The sequence below is a fragment of the Gastrolobium bilobum genome, unplaced genomic scaffold (assembly GCF_033153095.1).
Source record: "Gastrolobium bilobum isolate Gb01-03AN ecotype WA unplaced genomic scaffold, APGP_CSIRO_Gbil_v1 utg60276, whole genome shotgun sequence".
NCBI classification, from domain to species: Eukaryota; Viridiplantae; Streptophyta; class Magnoliopsida; order Fabales; family Fabaceae; genus Gastrolobium; species Gastrolobium bilobum.
Window position 1 is genome coordinate 136,645 of NW_026895584.1, and position 22,217 is coordinate 158,861.

At 34.6% G+C, this 22,217-nt stretch overlaps 4 protein-coding genes and 1 non-coding gene across 10 annotated transcripts; 1 reads left to right on the top strand and 4 right to left on the bottom strand.

Moving 5' to 3' along the window:
• Positions 1–312: 312 nt before the first annotated feature.
• On the bottom strand, positions 313–1,003 carry LOC133317901 (probable E3 ubiquitin-protein ligase XERICO). Its single transcript, XM_061519805.1, has one exon. The coding sequence runs from the start codon at positions 923–925 to the stop codon at positions 536–538; it is 390 nt and encodes a 129-aa protein (XP_061375789.1). The 5' UTR covers positions 926–1,003; the 3' UTR covers positions 313–535.
• Positions 1,004–3,346: 2,343 nt separating this feature from the next.
• LOC133317814 (uncharacterized) lies at positions 3,347–9,126 on the bottom strand. 2 transcript variants are annotated; one of them, XM_061519717.1, is made up of 15 exons: positions 8,744–9,126; positions 7,569–7,713; positions 7,343–7,454; positions 7,081–7,221; positions 6,692–6,796; positions 6,357–6,440; positions 6,164–6,279; positions 5,911–6,012; positions 5,526–5,639; positions 5,367–5,423; positions 5,211–5,277; positions 5,050–5,103; positions 4,890–4,964; positions 4,004–4,039; positions 3,347–3,792 (listed from the first exon to the last, which is right to left on the bottom strand). In XM_061519717.1, the coding sequence occupies exons 2-15, from the start codon at positions 7,586–7,588 to the stop codon at positions 3,679–3,681; spliced, it is 1,197 nt and encodes a 398-aa protein (XP_061375701.1). In that variant the 5' UTR covers positions 7,589–7,713; positions 8,744–9,126; the 3' UTR covers positions 3,347–3,678. The 2 variants fall into 2 exon arrangements, with proteins under 2 accessions (XP_061375701.1, XP_061375694.1); XM_061519710.1 differs by having other exon boundaries at positions 7,569–7,716.
• Positions 9,127–12,068: 2,942 nt separating this feature from the next.
• TRNAR-ACG (transfer RNA arginine (anticodon ACG)) lies at positions 12,069–12,141 on the top strand. Its single transcript has one exon. It is a non-coding gene; the product is annotated as a tRNA-Arg (tRNA).
• A 913-nt stretch (positions 12,142–13,054) lies between these two features.
• On the bottom strand, positions 13,055–17,492 carry LOC133317875 (eukaryotic translation initiation factor 4B2-like). Of its 2 annotated transcripts, none has more exons than XM_061519772.1 (3): positions 16,341–17,492; positions 13,908–14,339; positions 13,055–13,380 (listed from the first exon to the last, which is right to left on the bottom strand). In XM_061519772.1, exons 1-3 carry the CDS (start codon positions 17,375–17,377, stop codon positions 13,362–13,364), a joined length of 1,488 nt encoding a protein of 495 aa, XP_061375756.1. In that variant the 5' UTR covers positions 17,378–17,492; the 3' UTR covers positions 13,055–13,361. The 2 variants fall into 2 exon arrangements, with proteins under 2 accessions (XP_061375756.1, XP_061375747.1); XM_061519763.1 differs by having other exon boundaries at positions 13,055–13,386.
• Positions 17,493–20,135: 2,643 nt separating this feature from the next.
• On the bottom strand, positions 20,136–21,995 carry LOC133317920 (sufE-like protein 2, chloroplastic). Of its 4 annotated transcripts, none has more exons than XR_009752400.1 (3): positions 21,216–21,995; positions 20,772–20,858; positions 20,136–20,449 (listed from the first exon to the last, which is right to left on the bottom strand). XR_009752400.1 is itself a non-coding variant. In XM_061519829.1 (2 exons), exons 1-2 carry the CDS (start codon positions 21,885–21,887, stop codon positions 20,844–20,846), a joined length of 687 nt encoding a protein of 228 aa, XP_061375813.1. In that variant the 5' UTR covers positions 21,888–21,995; the 3' UTR covers positions 20,679–20,843. The 4 variants fall into 4 exon arrangements, 1 of the variants encoding a protein (XP_061375813.1); XR_009752399.1 differs by having other exon boundaries at positions 20,136–20,470; XR_009752398.1 differs by having other exon boundaries at positions 20,136–20,473.
• Positions 21,996–22,217: the final 222 nt, after the last annotated feature.

Below are 22,217 nucleotides of genomic sequence, written 5' to 3' on the forward strand. Positions count from 1 at the left end.
AAAATTAAATTTCAAATAATATTATTATTCATGATCTAATTTAGATATATTATATGAACTAATTATACAAAAAATAAGGTAAAATTGAGATTCCCAATTTTAAAATAAATTTATAATCATAAGGTCAACGAGAAATAGAGAATACCATCTCCCGCGGCATTTCCTCCACCCAAATAATAGAAAAAAAAAGACAACGGAAGAAAATTGAGACAAAGAAAAGAAGTTGCAAACGCATAAATATACCAATTTTTGCACTACACACAATTAAATCTGTTCATTGTAGGCTATTCAAATTGGAATTACGCAGAATCATGCAGTGCTGAAAAGGGATTTGAAATAACTTATCACAATTGCACATACAATTCAAGCAAAGGACAATTTTTTGTGATCTCTAAATTTGTTCCAAAATAAAAGACTAAACTAAAGAGACAGAGAACAAGAGTTGGTTAAACAAGTTACACAAAAGAAACAAGCTAGCATTGATTTGAGTCCTTTGACCTTTGACAACAACAACTAGCTCTCTCTATATATATAACTATTCCATGGAACGACATAAAGGGCATGTGGTATGTTTGTTATCAAACCATTTGTCTAAGCAACCTTTGTGGAAGAAATGCTTGCAAGGCAACTCGCTCACCTCTTGATTCGCTTGAAACCTCGAGAGACACACGCAGCACTCAACCGTAGTTGTGGTGTTGTTGCACAAGGACTTGTAATGGGTTATTGACACCCTCCTTTCCCGTGAACTCTCGTGCGACTCTTGGTCCATATTTGGAGAATACGAGGTACTAGTTGTTGGAGTGGCACCAACTACTTGGAGCAACGATCGAAACATGTTCTTTAAAAGTGCCACTGAAAGAACAGTGTTCATCACGAGCACAGGTAATACACCTTCAGCTGCACTAGGATAGTTTGAAAGACCCATAATTCTTCTCTCAAAAATCAACCACAATAGAAGAGAAAATTCAATGAGACCCAGCCAGCACAGGTCAAGACAACAATAGCTGGCTAGCTAGCCCAACATACATCATCCCTTTACATAACAAAAACACTAACCATGGTTCCTTCGGTAACCAGGGACAGGATTACACGTGGCGACACGTGTAAGGCTTTGTAAGTGCATCGCTGAAGTGATAAAAAAAAAAAAAACAATAAATGGTACTTTTCACCATCACAATAAAGGTTAAGTTTGAGAGAGCCACGTGTTCACTTAGGTGTGCGGTGGCCACAGCGGTTGTGACTGGTGGCATGCATCCTCGCCTTTCAGCTGGAGCTTCCGAAGTTTCTTGATTTCCGGCTGGGTCCGCCTAATGTCTAACTCTAAACGTAACGCTTCATTCCTTTTTCTTTTTCTTTAAAAAAACCATTACATTTATCTTAATGTATAGTCATAGATATTTTTCTTTATAAAAACATTAATTATCTTTTTGAGTCGAGTAAATTTTTTAAATATAAGCTTTGATTATTGAATATATTACAAAACTAATCCCAAATATAAAATGAGTCGAGAATTAAAGTCACATGTCTCTCCCTAAAACGATATTGATATAAATCAAACCGAAATCTTTTCTCATCTCCTCCCATCACTGGGGAGCTCAATCGAGGATTATAGATGTACTTTTAGGGAAATAATAATTTTATGTCACATAAGACAATTATCTTATGTTACATACTTATGAAATTTTGTGTCTATTTTTTTTTTTTTTTAAATTGTGGGCTCATAACTTTATTTTTCCCACATGAGATACCTATCTTAAGCAACATAAAATTAATAACTCCTATACTTTTATATCTACGTTATTTTTATCTTTAAAGCATTTTGGTGTTGTGTGCTTGACATGACTATATATATATATGATATTATGAATTAAAAAATCTGATTTTTCAATTTTTAATAATACATATACAAAAGTCTTAACTTAAGTATGAAATTTATTTATTGGTGCAATTATTATGGAGTAGGATATTGTAACAATCAACTAATGTTATTATCAATATTACTACTAATCAATTTCATCATTAGATCAATTGAAATGATCCAACGGTTATATTTATTTCCATCTTTATATGGTTATGATTTCCCATATTTAATGTGAAAGCATTAAATATGAAAAATCATTACGATACAAAGATGAAAATAAATATAACGTATTAAATATAAAAAATCATAACCATATAAAGATGAAAATAAATATAACCATTGGATCAACATAACGATCTAACGGTAAAATTAATTGATAATAATATTAGTAGTAACACTAATTGATTGTTACAATATCTTTACAACATTAATAGTAAATATTTGATCAATTCCGCTTGCCTAACCCAGTTTCACGCCCACCATACACGAAACTTAGAAACCAATTCCAAAAGTTTTGGGTTGTTTTCTTCTTCTCAAAACATACACAAGGCGTTTCCAATTTTGAAGAATCTAGCTGAGTTGTCCTCATCGTACGAAGACTTGTTCAAGTATTTGATTTGACTTTCAATTATTTGATCTGAGGATAACGATCCTCTTGAAGTTTTTTTTCTCTCTATAAACTGCATAACCATTAAATCTACTTTATTATATGACAAGTTTATCTTTCAAAATTAAATTTGATACCTTTAACGGCTAGATTAGTTAGTGCACTCCCTGAAGTTTCTTTTAAAGTTGCATGGATTCAAATTCTTGATTTGATTAAAATGGTGGTAATAAAAAAAAAAAGAAAAAAAAAAGACGGTAGCCACAGCATCCATTCAAAATGGAACCTAGAAAGTTGACAAGAGTTGAACATGTGATAACTTAAACGCAACGATACTTATGAAAGGTAAATGGGAACCCCGCATATCAAATTTGCGTCCCACACCCGATTTTGAAAGTGACTCTCCTGCTATCTTCTGTTTTCAACTTGTTTTTGTTTGGTTTGTTGATGTAGCTGCTAATGTCCACATATTCTTCCTACTCCTGCTAAGGTAAAGAATATGGTTGTATTTCTATATTTAATAATGAGTATAATCAAATGAAATATATGTAAGAACAAAATATAAGAGAATATGATATAATAGAGTAAAATAAAATGAGGGTGAGCTTAGTATAATTATAATCCACTCCCATTGCTACCCTGATTTGTCCCCCCTTTTTTTTTCTTAACCATTGATGAAGTATTAACATCAACATTAATAACATTTATCCCAAACTAATTGGAGTCGATAATAGATGAACCTAGAAAGGTTATAAAAGATTGACAACGAATGAAATGATAAAAATTATAACTTTATTAATTCCATCACATTCTCTCAATTTCAATAAAAAAAATGAGAATATTAAATGAAATAAAATAAAACATACTCACGATGTTCCATTCCTTTTTTTTTATTTTTTATTTTTTTCAATTTTAGAAAATTCAAACTATACATAGCTCTGTTATCAGCTCCAATTCAAGGACAAAGAGGCATTTCCATTTCCTACAAGCACATGTATTATTGTTTTTGAGACGAGTTACAACGCAAGTACTAATTTTCTTCACTTGATTTACTCACTTTCATCACTGGAATTCTACATTGAATTGAAGTTTGGCCTCTAGCTAGGACTCTAAATTGTGATTTCATGTAACTAATGTTACATAGGAGCATTTTTTTTTATCTAGGCATAATGGGGGCAATAGCTGTGTACAAGTCAACTTTGGTCGTTGTCCTCTAATGAAGAGTGGAATTTGACATATCAATTCCAATGGACTTGTAATACGCGTTTTCTGCATTTGTCAACCGACCCTGAAACATGGTCCACTCCTTTCTACACCTCTCCCTCACCTGCCACCAAGAAGAAGGAAACATCAACAAATTTCATAATCAAAGTCCTTGAGATAACAATTACATCCATTATAAACAGCTTCTTGCTTAGTTTAATAGAATTTTAATGTTAGAAAAAGAATCCAAAATACCATATGGTCATGAGGGAAGTAATCAAACAAATAGTATATAATGTAATAAAGCTGAACAATATGAAACATGCAAAATGTACCCCTTGCCATGGTGCTTTCCCAGTTTCTGATTCGCCCTGCAAAGAACAAGGAAATTAAGAAGCATTTTAATAGCATCATTTTTAAGTAAAATTATCAAGTCTAAAGAATAATCACGGCTAGGGGTGTAAATAGGTCAGGCTGGCCTGACCTACAGCCCAGCCTACGTTGAACCTGGCTTAGCCCGGCCTACGTTGAAAAGTAGAGCAGACTTAGCTTATAAAAAAGCCTTTTTAACAAATAGGCCGTAGGCCAATTTTGTCAAACCTGGCCTAAAGCCTTGTAGGCTGGCCTATTTAATTTTTTTTTTAAAAATATATATTTATTTTAGGTGACAATTAGTACCAACCCTTGTCTTGATGGTGATTTAAAGATATTTCAATGAATGATATTCTCTTGTAGACTTTATTTCAGCTTTGGTTGACCTAGTAATTGTATTTTTTTATTTTCTCCATTTCTTTGACTCTATTCCTCTCTGATATACATTATAGAGCTGGGGTATTATGTTGACTCTTTTTTGTTTGTCATTTTTTATTTCTTATGAGAAGTACTCGTGCATCAAGAATGGAACTTTGCTCAGTATATTTTTAGTTATTTTTTTTACTATTGTAAAATTTTTAATGCTCACTAGTTAAATTTATATCTCGTGTAAAAAAATGCAACAATTTATGAACACAAGCGAATATTTTAAAAATTGTTAAAAAAATTTTAAATTTTTTTTAAAAATATATCACGAGGGAGGCCTACAAGGCCTGTAGGCAATATCAGGCTCTCTAATTTTTAAAAATAGGCCATACTTGGCCTATAAATAAAGCCTTTAGTAGGCCAGATAGGCTGTCAAAGCCCAGCTCAGCCCATTTACACCCCTAATCACGGCAAACAAATTACCTGATTCCCTAGTGAGGGAACACCTTGGTGAACAATCCACTGAGAATCAACAACTCCAATCTTCTCATGTGCGGGCTATATCAGCAAAAGAAGACAGTAATTTAAAGCTCCATAACAAGTCAAGAAATTGGGTTTTCAGAAAATGTCTGAATGGACTCACCTCAACACATCTTCTAAGAGCAAAATCAAGACCCCACCCGTGGACCAAGTCATTCTGCAATGCCAAAAGTAGCACAATCATAATTCATTAAGTGGTTAAAGAAACATTAAGCAACTAATCAATGAGCATTTTATTAAAACAATTAGGATTAACCATTCAACCTGAATCATATGCCATACACAGCGCCACGCATCTCGCGAAAAAACTGGAGCCATAATCTCCACAAACCTGAATTCATATAACAGTGATGACACAATTAGATATCCTTTGGTAGACCTGATAATAATAATAATAATAATAATACAGCAGTTACTTACGCTGCACAAGGAGGCAGATGAGGATCAGAACACCATCCCTGTTTCTCCTCTGTTACTCTAATAGAAATTCAAGAAAATAAACAGTTAATGCTCATTTTTTTTTCCTTCTAAATAACATGTACCGCAAGAAAACTGGTGCAGGACTCCAATCATTCTTACTTGTGAACTTCCTTATCACCTCTTCTTTTTGTCATTTGCCATGTCAAACCTTTATTAGGTTCCAAACCGGGCTGTGAAATCTCCAAGCCATGCTTCCTCACCAGTTTTAAGTACCTGCAATTGAAATAAGAGGGTATAAGAAACTTGAACCACTCCCCATTAAATCCCGACTAGCGAGGGCAGGGATGAGGGCAATCCTTATATGCAATCTTACTCTTGCATATTTGCAAAGAGGCTATTTTCCGGATTCGAACCTATGATCTTACAGTAACAAAGAAGCAGTGAGTTTTATCACTGCTCCAAGCTCGCCCTTTAAGGTATATGAAACTTGATTAAAAAAAAATTAAAACTTCTAAAAAATATCCCTCCGATATTAAATACTCACTCTTCTGCATTGAAATGCTCAACGCCCAGGTCTTCATCCCATATAAATATATAGTCATATGCTGCCACAATGTCAGGATGCAGAAACCGCTTGGCATACCACCTAGGAGGGGAAAAACTAAAATGATCAATATGATAACATAATTGGAAGAGCAAATCACTTTTAATTAGGTAAACCCGAAATACTATTTACTAGCAAAAGACAGGATGAAAAATTGTCATCTCAAAATTATGAACACACAATAGCTTCTTACCATTTGGTCTGTTTGCGAGCACTCACATGAATTGCTTTCTTTGACCATTCAAAGTCATCCCATTCAGTTGTTCGGCCATCGTAATGAAATAGAAGGATTGTGAAGTTCTCTGAAAACTGTTCAAGCAAATATTTAGTTAAAAGGAACATAAACAAGCATATGCAAAAAGAGAGAGTAAGAGACTGCGAGAAACCTTTTTCACAGCTGCATCAATATTATTTTTTTGATTAAGGCCAACAGTGAAGGTTACAAGGTACTTTGGTTCCGAAGTTAAATCCTGCAATGACAACTTAATTAAATAATCTTGCCAAACATCTTTTACTAGTTTCATTTACTATAGTATAACAGATAACAGGGCCTTAATCTGTATTTAGCTATATTATTTCCATGCATGAAAATGGACAAACTTTCTACACTTCAAGCTCCCTCCCCACCTCAAAAAAATGAAAAAAAAAAAGCATTTATTTCTCTTATGACATTTAGAGATTTTAGCCACGTTGAGCATGCAAAGTGTTGTAGGAAACACACCTCACTGGGTTTACCCCACAATCTACGCAAATAAAAGTCTGATTCAGCTTCAACAATGCCGGGAGGTAATCTTTCTGCACCTCTTGGATTTGATGGAACCCAAATCTGCAGAGACACAAGAAAATAAGGAGCAAGGGACTGATCAATATTCAGAATTTAAGTGGCCATTTTCCCAATAATATATAAAGCAAAATCATTCTTGGAACCCCTTATCAGTAGCATATTAATGAACGAGCATAAGCAAAACGCCTATAATAACAGGAACATGTAGTAACAGAAGGACTAATCCTCTCAATCATATAAAGCATAAAGTTATTGACTACCTTGAATCCCTGTAAATCCAGGAACTTAAAGTGTCCTTAATAACTACGACAGGATACAATGTGTACCTTTAATGTATCATTTGATAATTGACCTAGTGATGAACTTCTGTTATTATTCTTCACAAAAGACCAAGCGTGGCGACCTGTATATTTGTCTTCAATGTAAGAGAGATCAATGGAGGGAAGCAGGCCAGATGGGAGATTCAACTGCAAATTGTTAAGCACTATTAGCATTCCATTATTAAGCCCAATAACATAAAACCATTGACAAAAAATTACTTCAGCACACGGTACACCCATAAGGAGGAAGAAGATACACAGTCTGCACCTTTGTTATTGTCAATGTTGGAAATGATACGCCTATAAAGAAGCCGAAAACTACTCCAATAAAAGTTGTCACAATAAGCCTCATAATTTCACTTGGTTTTCTAATAATAGAACTGCAGCCAATGAAAAGGAAATGTCACTTGAAGGGAGTTGCTGACATTAATTAGTATATACAAAATTTCTCAGAAAAAACAGAATAATAAGTTAGCTATCTCCAATGATTAGACCTGCGATTAACGATCCCCATTTATATCGGCGCTTCTCTAACTGTATGCTCATAAAACTATATGCAGGAGCTATTCTTCACCATTTAGCAATTGGTGTGGATCCTCCTTACTAGAAACAGATATGCTTGTTAAAAGAATACAAACCCTGCTGAAGGTACAAAGAAGAAAGAACAAGATACATTAATAAATAAAACCAAATAATGATTATTGTTTGGGATACAATGTCCCCTAATATCACCTCAAATTCCCAATATACCAGTTGGATTCGCAAGTCAGATTAGTTTACTTCTATTTATGAAGGTGTTCCACAACCCAAAGTGGCATAGCAACTTATCATAGTGACAATCTATCAAAACTTTCCAACATATCAAATGACAATTATGGAAGCAAAAGCGCCTCTAGAAGGCATGGTCTAAATGTGTGCTAGAAGTTGCCTAGAAGCAATAGCAAAGGAACCAAATTTAGCTAGAAGCCCTCGTTGAAAGACAATGAGAGAATTGAACCATAAGCAAGAAAAGCATGTGCTTTTCCTCAATTACCTCCGAAAATAACTCGACAGGTCAAGCAACTCATGTGATCTCTTTGACAAAAGACAATACGCATTACACAAGGCAACATACATGATAATGACCTGACCCCAACTTCGTAGCTCCACAATTACAAAATCATGCGGCAGTTTATATCTAAAATATAGAAACTAAATATAGGAAATACCATCGAAAGATTCAAATGAATAAAAGGAAAGAAAAGAAAAGAGGAACAAAAAATACACATATTCATAAAAATATATAAAACTTAGCATGTTTGGATTATCTTATTTTCCTCATTGAGAAAAAGCTTTTCAAGCAAAAATTCTCTATTGAGAATATTAAACATTAGCCTTTTTCCCGAAAGCAATAAGCTAACACAATCAAAAGACGAAATGATTATACCAATTAACATAAACTGGATTCATTCAACAATAAGCTGTGTTATGTTGTGACCAAGGATCATAAATTTCATCCCTTTTTTCTTTCAGAAAAGAAGGGGGGAAAGGTACATAAAGTTACATGGGGTTCAGTTATATTTTGCTATGTTCTCTAGTAACTCAATCCTAGTAATTGAAGTTTCCATTTTTTTTGGTTTCTCAACTCTAAAACTGCAAAGATAATTAATTGGAGAAGCTGAAAACGTACCAAGATGAAGATCTGACCAAAAATGGAAACTTTTTTGTGGAAAGCTGATAAAAACAACACCCCAGCTGCTGAAGCTTGGAGGAAGAGTTTGGTGATGGTGCTAGCGTTATCCCAAGAGCCAAACAAACTTGGAAAAGACCGAACAAACGATGAATTAACGGACGGCAAACACAAGAATAGAAAGAATAAATGACCAATGGAATCTTCCCTCTATGGTTTGGGTTTTGTAACACTACCAAACAAGATCTTTTGAGAGTTTAGAACAGTAGAAACAGGGTCCTCCTCTATTCAGAGTTTCTGTTTTTATTTTGGACCCTTTTTCCTTTTTGGTTTTGGAATTCCCCTTCTTTCTTCCACCACTACTTGATTGAAGTAAATTTAAAGAAGAGAGAGACATATATATATATATAACAGACACAGTGATTAAATTTGAATTTAAATGCATTTAGGATGGCCAACGCTTGATATTTTCATTCAAGTTCTTGACAGAAACATAAGATGGGGTATCATAAAAAAAATAAAAAAATAAAAAAGAAGATATGGGGTGGTTTAATTCGTTTAGGCAGGGATTTAGGTAGAATAAATTAGGTGACTTTTCAACAAATATCTAATCTACGACTCTTATTATATGACTTATCTTTGTAACAAAACTGAGCGGAAACCGGACCTTTCATTTAAGTGCTTATTTAAAACGGACTTCTCAACCTATGTTTTGAAAATTGAAATTACTTTTTGTTTGACTAAAGGGAAAAATGTTTCTTATTTTAAAGGGTATAAATTTAGAGTTTGATTTTTCTCATGTTGCATGAGATAATTTGTCTCGTGTAATACACAAAAAAGTGAATAGAACTCACTTTGAAGAAGAGATAAAAAGGAAAAAGGTGAGTCTCGTTCACTTTTTTTGTGTGTTGTATGAGACAAATTGTCTCATGTAACATAAGAAACACATTTCCAATAAATTGTCTCATGTAAAATTATTATATTTTGGTGCATTTTTTTGTGTTTTTCATATTTTTTCTTCTCCACAAAATTAGAATTAGAGAGAAAGTGAAAATATTATGAAGGAAAAAAAATATAAAAAATTATTATTCGTTTAGAATAACACAAACTTATATCATTTAAAATGATAAATAATTTTTCCTTTTAAGTAATGTAAAGATTTGAAAAGAAATGCAATAAGAAAATAGAATATAACTTACAAAATAACATTAAATCAATAATTAAACACTCTTGATGGAAACCTTACTTTGTTTTTGCCTTTGTGGCCCAAAAAGGAACACTAGAATTCACTCTTTTTCCATTGTGCAATTTCATTTTTTTACTAAAAATTATGTAAAAAAAGGAATTATATATCTAAAAACCAACTAAAATGGGAGCATAACAATTAAGTATTCTTGTGCCTCCGATAGAATTTCACAAATAATCTAAAATAATAAGCACACGTGATAATAGAATTTTATATATCAATTAATTTAGAGAGAAATTTGTGTAGCTGATCATTTTATTTATGAGCGAAGTTTTTTTATTTGACTTTTAAAATCTTTCTTTCTATAACTTATTCTGAAATTTGTAGCCTTTGTGGAATAAGAGTATTATGGTTCATAGGGCTTAATCATATCATATATAAATTAGAAAGGAATTTAGCATAACCCTAGTTATTAATAAAGTATCTACTGGCTCCACACCCATAACACCAATATCTACATTATGCTACTCAAGTTGACTTAGTACTAATAAAATTAAAAACTCAATTCATCATGACAACACTGAACTCATTATATAATTAATTAAATTAAAATATTTATTAATCTGATTAATTTAAAATATAAAATTATTAATTAATATTAACCACGTATAAAAAATTTCTAACACGTCATGATATTACAGTTTGTTTTCATTTTACCATTTTGTTATAGAGAAAAATTAATCTTATGTTACATGTGATAAGTTTTTCTCCTACACACTCTTCAATAGTTATGCCATCTTTTTTTTTTCCAGGTGGTGGAGCTCACAAATTTGTCTCTATAACATGAGATGACTTATCTCCTTTAACATGAGATTAATAAAACCCTTTTGGTATATAACTGTATCACCTAGTCTATTCTTTGGTTTGAATGATAGGACCACAACCCGCGGTCTTTAAAGCAATTGAACCAAAGCCAACAATACACGATAATGGATGGGTACAAACACTTTACGAGATAGGGCCATTCTCACATATAGAAGGAAATAACGGGCAACTGTGAATAGAGTGGTCCTCTTTGGTTGTGAATCTTTCAACGCCATTATTGCATTTGATCAAAATAACTCTATTTTGTCAATCACTGTACTCTTCTACCTCAATGCTTCTCATGTGATATGAATTTACATGACACGATTTTATTTCATGTAAGACAATGGTTATTTTTTACCATTAATTTGATATGGTCTCATATAAAATTATGTGATATTGAGAGGATTCTTTCCTCTCTTGTATTCTACCCAATTTGGGAATGGTCCAAAACAATATGCGAGTAATTCTAATAAGAGCCCGTTTGGATGAAATTTTTTTTATTCAAAAGCGACTTTTTTTAAGAAAAAAAATCTTTTTCGAAAAAAGTCTGTTTGGATGACTGCTTTTAAAAAAAAAAAACAGAAGTCATAAAAAAGCTAAAAACTTACTTTTTTCAAAAGCTAAAAATTTTAACTTTTAAAAAAAGCAGAAGTCAAAAGCCAAATATTTTTTTCAAAAATCAAATATTTTTTTTAAAATCTAAATAGCTGTAACTTTTATAGAAAATACTTTTAAAATAAGGAAGTGATAAAAATGACTTTATTAAAAAGTCCATACAAACGCAGCCTTAGTTGTGCTGTTCACAATAAGTCAATATAGTTAGGCATAATTAACATGATGATACAAAGTCATAGCCAAATGAATTAAGAATAGTCATAGAAATTCCCTGTCTGCATGTTCAAGGTGGAATGAAATTGAATCTACACGTCACCGAAATTATATTTGTGTCTTCACCGGGTCCAGAGTCTCACCCCTAAGGCCCTAACCCACCAGAAGGAAGGGGGAGTCTTGCTTGGTATGGTCAACACCAGTTACACCACTCACCTTATAAAAATTTCCCAAGTTGTGATAATTTTTTTTTCTTTGTACATGCTATGCTATTAAAATTTTATTGGACAAATTTTCCGTAAAAATATTATCATGCCATCATATTGCAGAACTTTATCCTCTTTTATAGTCAGCTTTTTTTTTGTCACAAAGCATTTCCTTACAATTTGGTCACTTATTCCAAAAAACAAAAAACGGTAATATAAACCCCCTCAGTCATAAATTGACTCCATGGCCCAATGGATAAGGCGCTGGTCTACGGAACCAGAGATTCTGGGTTCGATCCCCAGTGGAGTCGTTTTTTTTTTCTCTTCCCGAGACTAGGATGTTGTTTCTCACACAGTCTGCCCTTCAGTAATATAATAGCAGCATGATGAATGAAAAGGATAGAAAATTTAGGGTCTGATTTTTTTTTTTTTAAACTGTTTTGTAGAATAATTATGGAAACAATTGTTTTCTATGTTTTTTTTATTTTGAAAGTTAAAAACCAAAACAAAAACAACCAGACATGTTCTCTAAATTTGATTCTAAAAAAAAAAAAAACAATTACGGTTTTTAAAACTTTTTTTATAAAACAGGCCTTACCAAACGAGTTTTTTTATTTTTTTTGTTCTAAAAACTAAAAAACTGTTTTTGAAAACAATATTCAAACAGAGCCTAATATTTTCCGGTTCCAGAGGTTTTGGTCGCTTATGAAGCGGTGCTCACAAGAGCTATTATCACAAATTCGCATATTGCATGTTTTAAAAGTTATTGCATTACATCTCTCTTCAAAAATACACAACAAAAGGATAACTTAGATTCCAACTGAATTTCTAAGGATTTGCTTGGGTCAGGAATTTAAATCTTTGATGGTCACAGAAGGTGCATCTCTCCTCGAATGAGAGATTAGTTTCAATGCACCTGCTTCCTTCCAACGAAAGAAGGATACCTCCAAGTTATATCAACAACAAAAAAATACACAACACAGCCATCAAGAATCAAAGTGCAGATGCGCTACCCATCTATTTGCAGCTTTGATTAAAAACTGTTAACTGTGCCAGTGTCGTGGTTATTTTCCCAATTGTGAGACTTACATTATAACACAGTGAAATGACCACAAAGAGAACCCTACAAAAAAAAGCAGCATGATCCGTAAATATTGTTAAAATCAGCATGTTAACTGTGCTATGTCAAAACATCACATTGGCAGATATTGTGCTGATCCGAATTAGAATATATCACATTAACTACCGAGTTCCATGATCTTCAATAAAAGTTCAGTCCTAATTAAATTACAGGCTCCTGCCTTCAATCAATCAGACACCCAAAAATTTACCACCGGAGGGGGGGAACAAATTTACAATGTTTCAAGATGTAACAATACATGAGGCAAAAGTCTTAGTGCCAGTACTCAATGATTCTTTCACCAATTCCTGGAGTAAAATGAACAAAACGATTAGAAAAGACAAGAGGACAAAATAGTATTAAGTTTTGGTCATCAAAAGTTGAAGATGACTCTTAACACAAAACTGCTCTTCACCATCTCTCTCTTGACCTTGACCTGTAAGAAAGCAAATATCAGTGATTTCTCAAGACCAAAAAAGGCAAAACAATACAAAGCTAGAAATTTCGTAAAAGAATACAACGGAAGAAGAAACACAATTGAAGCCCAAGCCACTGTTAAATAAAGTGGTCACAACCAATTAGTATGTTTTAGGGTGTGCCACAACTCAGATTTGAAACTTTTACTCCAACCCCAAGAGATTCCAGATCTACAGTACAGGTTTTCACAATTCAATCACCATAGTAGCCAACTGGAGGCTCATTAGGATTTAGGCTTATGGGCTATGTATGAACTGTAGCCGGGTAAATGGATTCACTAGACCTGCATGATCCTTCCCCAAATCCGAAAGAAAATAAACAAAATAAAAGGAACAGGGGGATGTATTGGGTATAACTTTGATTCAAAATAAAACCCTTTACATTGAAATTTGACCAAAATCAAATCTAGCTTCTATGTCTAGTAACAAATTGCCGCCAGAACTGGCATCAAGGGGAAAAAAAGAGGCTGTGTATTCTCACCTATTCATGTCTCTGCTACTCAGAAACCCTCGTCTATCCCTGCTACCTTGAGATGGTCTTTTGTCATCACCAGGACGCATCCAAGTATCTCCTGCGCCACGGGATCGAGGTCTGTCTGCAAACTCCACTCTTCTAGAATCCTCAAATGAGCCAGATTCAGAAGGTGGCCTATCAGGAAAACCAGTAGTCTTTCCTGCAGCAGAGCCTGGCCTTTCAATGGCTTTTTGCCCAAATCGAACTTTGTCATCCAAATCACGGATAAGAATTTCCAGTTCCCTTTCTTTCTGAAGTAACATTGCACGTGTACTGGTTTGGTCTCCACCGGTCTCATCCATAGATTCCTTATTTGAATTTGTTGTGGAGTCTTTCTCAATTTCTTTCTTCAAATTATCAATTTCTTCCTTCAACAATTTTTCCTCCACTGTTTCTGGCCTGAAATATTACTTTAGAAGTCAAAGAAGGTAACATGAATATGCAGAAGATCAACAAAGTCACAACTCACAAGCATGGAATAATTAAAACCAAAATGATACTGAAATTTTGTGCATAAGCAAGCTAGGTGGATACAAACAAGGACAAGATTAAATTTATGATACGTATTGATTAATGCTAAACTCATGGGAATAAATTATATGGTATAGAATCTTGATTCAAACCATTAGCATCCTCCCAATGAATTTTTCTACAAGTCAATTATGTCTAAAACAAACTAAATAGATGTTTCCTTATCAGCTATTTGTTTCATTCTTGACTACCTGACGCAAGACATAAGTGCAAGAGTTTCATTCTAGCTGAAGTCCTAAAATTTATTAGGGCTAGGAATAAACCTGGAACTTACCAAAAAAATTATACACGAAGAAGAAAAGAACAAGAAAAAGACTTAAATACTATTCATAAGAGAGAGATGTACAGTGCCCATGATGGGCACACTCGCAGCATGTCCAAGACCACCAATAAATTTCACATGGGTTCCACACATGGGCGTTGACACATGCCCCGCAGGTAATGTCCCCATACAGGTATTTTTCCATAAGATTTACGATCAATTGAAACCATCACTATTTGATAAATTCAACAAGCAAGATCAATATAATAAGCATTTTTATTGCACTCTGAAAAATTATATTATATCTGTATGTACGATTATAAAATTTTACACGATTGTCTATGGATCCAACCCCTCAATATGCACAATGTTCTGTGTGGTCAGATTTAATTATAGTATGTTCCATCTTAATACATGACCCATATACTATTTAGGACAGTACTGAGCATTGACAACCTTTTCAATTTGGCCTGTTTGCTTTAAAATGTAAAGTACCAAAGACCAAATTTACGGACAAACTTGGACACAAGCACTGTCAAACGAAATATCAGTTGTACGCTAACTTTGTAGAAGTTAGATTGATTAAAGAATCCTGAAAAAAAGTCCCTACCTTGTACAGTTCACATTAACTAAACTACTGAATATGCTTGGAACTATTACCCTAAAAATATTGAATAAAGACATGAAAAAGACAAAAAGTCAAAAAGCCACCTGATTTCCATTGAGTGAGTCAATAAGATTAGAGTGCTGGATACAGATTTAACACCGCTAGTGTTTAATAGCCCAACAACTTGAAACCCCATTATCATAACAAAATCTATCACGCTAAACTCTTCCTTATTTTCATAACCACTATACCAATTCCACAATTAGCTCTTGACCTCGCAATTAGAAGATACATTAACAACTTCCTCTGCTAACAAGAAAACAGCATCAGTTAACTTAATTTTTCCAAGACACAAGTGCCTAATCCAAAATGAAACCATCCCCAGTGCCAATAATTAAATCCACGTTCATCTCTTGTCCTAATAAAAACCCACCGACAAAGAATCACCAAATCCAATTGATTCACCATGCTAGGACATATCAAGAGATAAGAAACTTATATTATATGATCCTAAGTTTTTATAACAGTAACGAAGTCTATTTCATAAATACCAGCACAACCATTGAAACCGTGGAAATGAGGGATATAACCAGACCAGGCCCTCAAGACATATGACCAAGAAACAGATGACAGGCATGTTAACATCCCATTACAGGAATGTCAGAGCATTATCAACAACAACCCTCCAAATAGGGGAATGTAATATTGTAATGGCATCATGAAAAGTATTTCTCCGGTCACTGGTATAAAATTATCTCCAGTAAGTTCAAAACGACGTGATTTTAACTTATAAGATTACAAAATTATAATGATAAAAACTAATATAACCGTAGAATATATTAAAATTACAAAAATACATTGATTTCTGTCCCAAAACGACGTCGTTTTGGGCTCACCGGAGATAACTTATCTCCGTCGAAACAATCCTTTACCCTTAAATTAATTGCAACATTATATCATATTCATATCACAATGATTAAAAAGTATATCATCAACCAACCTATCAACACGGCGATGCTCCAATTCAAGATCAATCTTCCTCCAATCCTTACCTCGCTCCTCAAGCAAAACTTCCCTAGGTTTTGCATCCCCAAAGGGATTCACCTTTGGTCTTGCTTTCACCACAGTTTCAGGTGCACCCTCAGAATGACTAGATTGAGCACTGGAGGGCCTACTAGAGTGTGAACTCGAAGGCCTACTCGTTTTCTTAGTTTCAATTTCCGACTCAACCTTCTTCCAATCCAATCCCTTATCAGCCAAAACTTCCTCCCTTGGCCTCGCCGCGCCAAATGGATTTGGCTTCACCACCACCGAAACCTCTCCTCTCGGAGGATCCAATTCCAATCTGGGTCGCTCCCTATCACTGTCACGCTCAAACCGGGTCCAGCGATCAGGCTCCGAACCCGAATCACGAAACCCGGAACCAAATGTAGAAGATCTTGCAGGAATAGGCTTCTTACCAAGCCCCCAATTATCCACCCCATCAGCCCTAGACCCTGACCCACCACCGAGCGACCCTGACCCGTAACGATTTTGCCGACCCGAATCGAAAACCGGAAGAGATTTCTTCACCGAAGCCCAATTATCAACCTCGTCAGCTCTCGAAGGTTGATCAAAATCAGAAACCCTAGAAGGAGGAGGTCCACCTCTGCGTTCTTCATCAAATCCACCATAGGATCTTCTTCCTCCTCCGCCCCACGAACCATCATTGTCACGCGGCGGAGGACCGGACCGGGCGCCGCCGCCGTAGGAGGAGAAGCCACCGCCGAGACGGTTGAACTGCATTTCGTCGGAGGAACGCTCCTTCGGCCCCGTCGGAAGACGGCGCATCTCGTCCGGCGTCGAGCTCGAATATTCCGTCGCGGCGGTGAACTCCATGAGCGACATCTTCTTCTTCACCTTGGGCTTTGCACTCACAGTCACAGCCTCCTTCAGGCTCGGGAAGTTCCGGGCTTCGCGCTGAGCTTCACGCTCCTCCGCTTCGGCCTGCTCGGCGTCTGCGGCCCACGCGCCGATTTTGCCCCACGGTTTCGACATTTTCACGATCAAAGAAAAAAAACGGTTGTTATTTGCGGGGCTCCGTTAATGGAGCCGAAGCTCCGAGAACATGCGAATTGGAATGGGAGGGAATAACTAGAATGAGTGGTTATGACAGTTGAGAGAGAGAGAGAGAGAGAGGTAGGTTTCGAGTTTTAACCAAATGGAACATTAACATGGAAGGAAAGTGGTTCTGGGCAACTAATGACTCACGCGCTGGTGAGGGAGAGTAATTGCCACGCTTTTAAGGTGGGACGGGAAAATATGTGTCATAGTATTTCCCACTTTTCGTTTGTTTTCTCTTTTGGGTCATCAGTTAAGGAAGAACTGACCCTTAATCTCTTGCGTATAATATATTATCGACGATTAGAATACTCTTGAATTTATTTTTTAATCCTTTTGTTTATTTTTATTGGTTGTTTATAATTTCTTTTTTTTTTTTTTGGTGGATGGTTGTTTATAATTTTATTTGTGGTTCTTGTGCTTTTTAGTAACTAAGCAAAAATAGGCAACGGTGCTACTTGTTTTTATGTCTTCTGAATACTATTTAAATAAAGGGTTTATATGTTTCTTCTATAATTGAGGTTAAAGTTATCTTTTGTAACTCTAAAATTATTCTAAAGATTAAGTGAATTAATGAATGATCTATTAGTAAAATTCATATAATAAAAAAATTATCAAAATACCCTCTATTAATTTCTTCCGTTATCAAAATGATATAATTTTGAGGTTGCAAATAATTTTAGTGACAAAAAAAAAATATATTTCCCTTAAATAAATTATGTGTTTTCTATTACTTTTAGCCTTTATATACCTTTTTTATATTATTAAACCTGTTTACTATTATCTTATGATGAATCGATTACATTTAGTTGATTTAGAATAGCAAGTGAATATTTATGTATATAAAAAAAAAAACTCCAAGCCAAAGTGATGACTAAGTTTTAGATTTTTATAAATGAAAATTATATCTCTCATGTTACACTCACATATAATCTGCACCAAGCAACAAAATATTATCTCTGCGACTCATTAACCAGACATTTAATTATGCTAGGAAGTTGTAGAGGATTGTCTGATAAGAAATGCAATGGCTCGTGTCTCTAAAATTTCTTGGTGTCTAGATAATAGGTGCTAATATTGTCTCTTCAAATTGTTTATTTATGATGTAATGCGTAACTATACAATTTTTCACCTCTGTATTTTGGTAATCTAAGTGGCTGAACTATTCCACTGCTTGTTTGAGTGAGAAATTTTTTCGTGATGAAGCAGAGATGTAAAATGGCTTCAAATATTGTGTATTATTTATTGGAGATTGGTTATCTTCTTTGAATTGAAAATAAAATTGCTATTTATTTTTATTTACCATGTTTCCTGTTTCTGGGTATATGGTTATGACCTAAGGTTTTGCGAAGAAACCATGATAAGTTCACCTTCCATTCATGATTGACATTATTTTTTCATCTGTTATTTGGAAGGTTTTTATGGCTATGTCAATGTATAGTGTCTAAATATAACAATCGTCTACAAAGAGATCAATAAAATCAGATTTTAGATGCAAGAATAATGTCACAAGCCCATGGTCACATATTTCGATTAGGTTCTAAATAGCATTGTTTTTTAGTTAGTAAGGCTAAAGTACGAAATTAGGTATCTAAAGTGAAACCCTTAATATGTAACGGTTAAGCCAAGAGTATTGCAGCCTCTTTATCGAATTGTGAAGCTAATTTTTTCAGTTCCTTATGACAGTCAAGCTTTGCCTTGAAAAACTGGCTGCACAATTAGATTAAAGCATTTTTGTATTCAGAAGATCAGCCAAATCTGCGCTGCACATTTCAGTGTCTAACAGGGAATGTGAAGTCGGTTTATTTCCAAGAAATTCTAAAAGTAAACAGACTCCTTAAACAAATTCTGTTTATTTTGTTTACTACGCATTTTTATGTGAAGTGTTAGTAAACAACTCCTTAATTTTGTAGCTGAGTATTTTTTAATTTAGTGCTGTAAATAAAATATAGTGACAAATTTAATAAACGTAGCTCTACATTGAGATGAATCAGGATCAAAGCCATTTTCCGCTTTTCTTCCATTCTTCTTTTCTATTTGCCATTGTGGTTTGTGGGTGATTAAAGTGGTCCTACATATGCTAAGTGGGCATAGGTATGAATTTATCTATAAAAAATCATTTCAATCCAAAAGTTTAAGCTGTTGAATGAGTCTATATTAATAGTTTATATTATTCTCTAACACATCCTCTCATGCAAGAATTTTTTGAACTTGAAACATGCATATTGCACATGTCCAATTTTTAGTTTACCTTGTGCTTTTTTTAAATTTTACTATAAAGTAAACGCTATTGAATCTATTGAAAAGAGCCACAACTGGTTGGGTGAGCTAACAGGGAAGGTGAGATGGGAGCAAATGCACAGATGTTAAATGAAGTTGAAATCAGGTCAACAAAGGTGGGTACAAATGGCTAAGGGTTTGATCTATATCCCATCAAGGCGTGAGTTCAAATCCCACTTGTTAATATGAGGACTTTGTTGGTAGGTGAGATATAATTACTCCCGGGATGACATATAATCCCTGATGACATACTAGTGTCTAACCTAGAAGAGCACAAGGATCATGTATTACCTAGAGGGAATTGGATAGAGAAGTAGGGTGTATATTCTGATAGTGAAGACAATTTTCTCTCATTAATCTGAACCTCTATATCTTCTAACTTTGTAACTGAGTATATCTCTGTAACTTGTTTTCTATTTCTACTAAAAATATTCCCCGTTAGTATGACATTTGAAGGTTGCCTTACAATTGAAGCATAAGAGCAATTTCTATTCTATATACATTATCCAAACAGAGACTTGTATGCAATCTATGCTACTCAAATACATCTAGAGTTTCTCAGCTTTCTAAGGTCACTATGAATAAAATTCTTCTAAAATCAATAAATCATTATGAGTACCAAGATTGGAATAAACGTCTAATCAATTCATATTCCATTCATCCTAATAGGCAATCTCTCACAGCACAGGCAATGAAGTCCGGTCTCTGGATTATCTGGTACCTGCATGACTGACTATGCATTCCCATTAACTGCTGCAGTCAAGGCAATTCACCAATCCTCATGTCAAAAAGAATGGAAATTAACTACTATTACTCTATCAGTATTTTACCAATTTACAAATCTTTTTTACAAATTACACTAAGTATGATCGGTCGTACATTCTTGATTGATTGAAATATGACCGGTCATACTTAATGTAGTCTGTAAACAAAAATTTGTAAATATAACCTTCTCCGTTTTACCAATCCAGTAACAAGAAGTATTTCGCCAAATTAAAAGACAAACATTAACGACAAGAAAACATTAAAAAAGAGAGAGAGTAAAATATACCTCTGTATATGCAGACTAGTTAACACCTACATACTACATCATCAAATTAGAGCCAAAAGCATGAATTCTTCTTCACCACCGATGAATCTGTCATGGTCATACCACATATTCATGTAATGCAAAACCTTCAACCTTTGACAGTCAACAACAATATTTTTCTTTGCCCTTATTATAATATTGAAAAAACAAATTAGCTCTAACCCTTTCAGGGAACATAACTAACCCCACCCTGACCATTTACATAAAAAACAAATAATAAGAATATAAAAGTTGGATTAAAAAAATTAAGGTACACACAGGGAATATGCCTTTATCCAATAATTGACCCAAAGAAGAAAATTGTAATCATCTCAGCAATAACTTTGGAGGGCAGGTAATAAAAAATTGAGAGAAAGAATCAAAGTTACGAATCTAAATCTGGAGAAGACATGTTATTTTTCTTACAGAGGTTGATTCCATGGGCATCTGCAAGATGAAATCTTTAGTAGATTTTTGCATGGAAAACAAAACGTTGTGCCACGTGTTGACCCTGGATCGTGTCTTAACATTCAACCCAACGTTCATGCCAATCAAATCCTCTTTCTCCACCATGAGAACCTCCTCTGGTTCAGCACCATCCAACATCCAAACCAAACACCAACAGAAACCTTTTGATATCTCAGAATCACTGTCGGCTCTGAACCTCATCCTCCCAACGTTGTCCATCTCCGCCACAACCCATACCTGGGTGGAGCAACCCACGACCCGGTTCTCAACAACCCGCTCCGAATCCTCCAAGGGTGGTAAGAGAGCCGCGTAATGTAGCAGCCTTTTGACCCGATCGATTGGCTCCGAGAGAGACCCGAATTCGGAAGCGAGAAAGTTAAGCTTATTGGCGACGCCACCACCAACGTTGGCAGAAAGTGTTTGAGAAGCCGTTAATCTGAATCTGGAAGTTGAAGGAGAGGTACATAGGACATTAACAACGTTGTTGTTTTTGTTGTTGTTGTTGGTAGCGGTGAATTTGAGTTGCGTGTGTTTGGGTGTAAACGTGTTAAGTTTTGAGAAAGGAGATAAATGTGGAGAAGCATGAGACAGAGTCAATAAGGTGGCACTCGTTGCAGTTGAAGAGACCATTTTTTTTTTTTTAATTTTTAATTTTTGGAAGATCAGAGAAAGAATTGAAACAGAGAAAAAATGGGAAATGAAAACATGAGGGTAGAGAGAGAGAGAGAGAGAGTGTGTCCTTTGGGTGAAGGGTCATAACTCATAAGAAACAGAGAGAGAGAGAGAGAGAGATGTATATATAAATAAGGAGAGTTCAACTCAAACCTTACCACCATAGCCGCCGACCCGCCAAAATTAGCATAAAACTAAATATACAATTTTGTTACCTTACATACTCCTTAGTCACTTTCTTCTTATGTAAAACTAAAGATAATTGTTGTTTTTTTTTTTATCCCAATA